Source organism: Colobus angolensis, unplaced genomic scaffold (assembly GCF_000951035.1).
Source record: "Colobus angolensis palliatus isolate OR3802 unplaced genomic scaffold, Cang.pa_1.0 Scaffold110, whole genome shotgun sequence".
Lineage (NCBI taxonomy): Eukaryota > Metazoa > Chordata > Mammalia > Primates > Cercopithecidae > Colobus > Colobus angolensis.
In genome coordinates this window covers 2,354,155-2,358,727 of record NW_012112031.1, presented here as the reverse complement: position 1 = coordinate 2,358,727, position 4,573 = coordinate 2,354,155, and the positions used below count along the sequence as shown (strand labels likewise).

At 49.3% G+C, this 4,573-nt stretch overlaps 1 protein-coding gene across 1 annotated transcript in view; it reads left to right on the top strand.

Annotated features, from left to right (window-relative positions):
• Window positions 1-838: 838 nt before the first annotated feature.
• Window positions 839-4,573, top strand: part of LOC105521978 (pre-rRNA-processing protein TSR1 homolog) — a 12,770-nt gene continuing 9,035 nt past the window's right edge. Inside the window, exons 1-7 of the mRNA XM_011956361.1 lie at window positions 839-1,053; window positions 1,249-1,352; window positions 1,658-1,877; window positions 1,988-2,122; window positions 2,486-2,910; window positions 3,660-3,819; window positions 4,256-4,419. Coding sequence (XP_011811751.1) covers window positions 957-1,053; window positions 1,249-1,352; window positions 1,658-1,877; window positions 1,988-2,122; window positions 2,486-2,910; window positions 3,660-3,819; window positions 4,256-4,419 — 1,305 coding nt within the window. The 5' untranslated portion in view covers window positions 839-956. The remainder of the gene's footprint in view (window positions 1,054-1,248; window positions 1,353-1,657; window positions 1,878-1,987; window positions 2,123-2,485; window positions 2,911-3,659; window positions 3,820-4,255; window positions 4,420-4,573) is intronic.

The following is a 4,573-nucleotide window of genomic DNA, read 5'->3' as shown; positions in this document are numbered from 1 at the left end:
CAGACCCGGGCGCGCGCCACGGGGGTCGCTGTCATGGAAACGCACCAGCTCCCGCTGGAGGGCGCGAAGCCGCATTGTGAGCGCCCGCCCTGGAGCCCGCGGCCCGGCGGCTGAGAGCAAGCCTCGGTCCCGCTCAATGTCCCCTGACTTCTCCCTGCTCCCTCTCCCGACGGGACGGAAAGGGCCGGGGCTCGGGCACGGGGTCCCCTGCGGTCCGAGCCTGGCCACGGCGAAGCCGGTGCAGCCGGGCCCCGTGACCCCTCTGAATCCCCGTCCTGCCGTCGCCAAGTTTCTGGGAAGATTAGTGGGAGCGCAGCCGCTGGAGCCCGAGGACCGGAGGGTCGCAGCCAGTCCCCCTAGCCGGGTCGCCACGTCCCTCAGGGTCTTTCCCGGCCGCTCCGTGGGAGGCGGGGCGCGGGTTGGAGTAACAGGGACGGGCGTGAGCTGGTACGGAACCAGGCAAGGTGAGAGAAGTGTCTTCCACGCGATTCCCAAGCCTCGCTAGGGAATCAAGGGAGAAGAAAGGTTGCTTAGAGTGATAACATGCCATTGCAAATGGAAGAGCAACATGCCCGAATCTAGGTGACAGGAAGGGCTTAGGCCTTTTCGGCACGAATGGAGCCTTCCAGTCAACATGTTTCTATGTGATGCAGCTTTATGGCGCAAAAAAAAATGACAATGCAAGGGGCACAAACAGCCCTGCTGGACCAATAGCCCAAGCCTCGAGAATCTACATCCGGCGCCTTCAAGCCCCCAAACCACACAATGCGGCGTGGGAAAAGTTCCCACCGTGGCTGGGCGGAGCGACTAACGCTGCGCTCTCTGCGGGGGCTGGAAAAGACGGTCGCGAGAGGGCGCAGGGAGTCCCGCCCCACTGAGAGCCCGCCCCCTTGGAGGGGACAGGAAGCGTTCGTCCTGGCCCGGAAGCAGTGTTGACTGTACACGCGCGCTGCGGCATGGCGGCTCACCGCCCCGGTCCGCTCAAGCAGCAGAATAAAGCTCATAAAGGCGGGCGGCATCGGGGTCGCGGATCTGCACAGCGGGACGGCAAGGGTAAGAAGATAGCGTAGAAGGAATAAGGGCTATTTGGCCATTATTAACTCTTTTTCCGCATGCCCAGACTGAGCTTTCTGTCTCCCGTCTGGGCTCCACGCGAAAGGCCCTTTCTAAGGTGGGCGGAGAGGAGTCCCTTTTCTTGACCTTGTTAATGGGGTCGATCACACCAGTCCCTTCTAATATGCCCTTCAGGCCGTCTAGCACTGAAAACCCTAAGCAAGAAGGTGAGAAAAGAACTCAGCAGAGTCGACCAGAGGCATCGCGCCAGCCAGCTCCGAAAGCAGAAGAAGGAGGCGGTGAGAGGAGCGGGATTTGGGAGACTGCGGCTTCTCTGCTGTTCTGGGTGGCTATTGCCTGGAACTGGAAAATGAGACCGGGTGGGGGTCCAGGGATAGAGCATAGCCCTAGAGCACGTGTCGAGCCTGCAGGTCTAGCATTTTTTGCTCTCGTTAGAATTCCTGCCACCCCTCCGGCATACCTGTGGTCTTCTACCAGAGAGATGCTGGTTGTGGGTAGAGGGAGCATCTGTGGGAGTGGAAATTCGATGCTGGCGTGAAGTACTGAAACGCTGAGATGTTCTTGGGTATCTTTCTGTTTTCAGGTTCTGGCAGAGAAGAGACAGCTGGGTGGCAAGGATGGCCCTCCTCATCAGGTACTGGTGGTGCCCCTGCACAGCAGAATTTCCCTGCCAGAGGCCATGCAGCTGCTTCAGGATAGGGACACTGGAACAGTACACTTGAATGAATTGGGAAACACCCAGAGCTTTATGCTGTTATGCCCCCGCTTGAAACATCGGTGGTTTTTCACGTCAGCAAGGCCAGGTTAGAGTACACACCAATATTTTTATTACGTTTGAGTAGTGGTAATTTTTTTTTTTTAGCATAATATGCTGGTGCCAACCACCTCTTCTTACTGTGTCTTCTGTCTCCAGGGGATCTGCATACTGTGTTGGACATGGCTAAAGTAGCTGATACCATCCTGTTCCTTCTTGATCCACTAGAAGGCTGGGACAGCACCGGCGATTACTGTCTTTCCTGCCTCTTTGCTCAGGGCCTTCCCACCTATAGTAAGCGAGTTAGCATTTATTGTGCACCTATAATTTGTCAGGCACTATGCCTGGCATTTGATATAGGAGTACAACTGATGGATCATATTCAGCTGGAAGTGGGATGTACACATATGGATTAAACTTGATCCATTGTTTACAGATTATCACTCAGGGTGTCTTTTTGTTTTTGGCTCTCCTTTGCCCAGAGAAACAAGGATATGAAGTTTGATTTCACTGTGAAATTCGTTCAGGGTAGTTAAGTGTTGGGTTTCCCACTGATCTCTGGGCTTGCAACTGAGCTATTAGGTTGTTTGTGAACTGCGGAGGGATTTTTATGTAATGAAGCAATAGGTCATGAAGCGTTTTCTCTTTTGCTTGCAGCACTAGCTGTCCAGGGGATTTCTGGCCTCCCACTGAAGAAACAAATAGATGCCAGGAAGAAGCTAAGTAAAGCAGTGGAGAAGCGCTTTCCGCATGACAAACTCCTCTTGTTAGACACTCAACAGGAGGCAGGGATGCTGCTTAGGCAGTTGGCTAACCAGAAGCAACAGCATCTTGCGTTTCGAGATCGGCGGGCCTACCTGTTTGCCCATGCTGTTGATTTTGTTTCTAGTGAAGAGAATAACTTGGTGGGCACCTTGAAAATTTCAGGCTATGTTCGAGGGCAGACTGTGAATGTCAATAGGTTGTTGCATATCGTTGGACATGGCGATTTCCAGATGAAACAGATAGATGCCCCTGGAGACCCTTTCCCTTTAAATCCTAGAGGAATTAAACCCCAGAAGGACCCAGACATGGCAATGGAGGTAAGACTGATATTCTTAATTCATGTTCATGTGAAAGTTGGCACAGGAAGGAAACTTAAATTCAGACAAGGTAGTCTGTACACTTAGGTGAATGAGGAGACTGCTAGTCTGAAGTAAGGCAATAGTCAGTTATAAATATGTTGATAAATCACATTTATCCAGCACATTCTAGGTACTCTGCACTGTGACTGGCTCTGAGTTTATAAAACACTCTCAAGACGTGGTTGCTTTCCTCAAGGGACTTAATTGGGCTAGAACAAAATGGCGTCTGTGAAATAAAGATGGAGATAGCATATGGTTAAGGTGTGGACCAGCAGTGGAAGTTGAGAAAGTAGACTAGCAAGCTTCACAGAAGAGATCAGACTTGAGCAAGGTGTTGAGAAGGATGAATGTGATTTATGAGTTGAAGGATAAAGGAATATCCTAGAAGATACAGACAGAATGAACCTAGGCACAGTGGTGGATCAAAGGGTTTATTTGAACTTTGAAGAAATCAGCTTGATGGCAGTGAGGTGTGTAATAAATGGGTAGGAGTGGGAGCAGATTAAGAAAGACCTCAAGAGCCAAGCAGAGACTTAAAATACCCTGGAAATTAGAAAATGGCCATTTGAAAAGTTTTGACAAGTTTTAGCATTCTGTTGCATTCATCTTCTACATGAGGACTGATATTTCTGGGTCTTTCTGGTTACTATATTAGATTTAGGAGATTTTTGGTTCATGGTTGACTATCACCTGCTTTTGGTTTTCAGATTTGTGCTACGGATACTGTAGATGATATGGAAGAAGGCCTTAAGGTCCTAATGAGGGCAGACCCTGATAGACAGGAATCCTTGCAAGCAGAGGTTATCCCAGATCCAATGGAGGGAGAGCAAACCTGGCCCACTGAGGAGGAGCTGAGTGAGGCAAAGGGTTGGTATTGGTAAACTTGTTTGTAATTCATCTGACCTGGAATTGTGGATTTTCTCTAGCTGTTCCAAGTGAGGGCCCTATAGGATAGAGTGGGATGGGGCTATAGTTGAAAGTCTCTCCTCACCCTCAAATGCTGTATGTTTTCAATAAACAAACATTACACACAGCTTTGTTCCATTTCACAAAATTATTTGTGTTAATGTTTCATCGTGAACAGATAAACAACTTTGCATTCATTGCAGGGATGATTTAGCTGTGTAAGTATTGCTAGTTGTGAGGCAGCTGAATTAAATTTGGAAGTAGTCAGTTCTATTTACAGAGTCTGCCAGAATTTCCCATGTTGGCAGCAGTATCTGGTGCCTTGCCTAGGTGAGAATAACCAGAGGGATAGGGAAGGGAAGTCTATAATTTACTTAATTTGTTTGGGCTTTTACAGATTTCTTGAAGGAAAGTTCAAAGGTGGTAAAGAAGGTCCCCAAAGGAACATCCAGTTACCAAGCTGAATGGATTTTGGATGGTGGCAGCCAAAGTGGTGGGGAAGGAGATGAATATGAATATGATGATATGGAACATGAGGATTTTATGGAGGAGGAATCTCAGGTAAGGAAATGAGGACTCAGGCCAATTCTGCGTCTAGCTCCAAATGTAAGGCAAAATGCAATTGTGATCTTGAGGGGTGTGTATGGTTAGTTTTTTGTTTGTTTGTTTGTTTTTGAGACGGAGTCTTGCTCTGTTGCCCAGGCTGGAGTGCAGT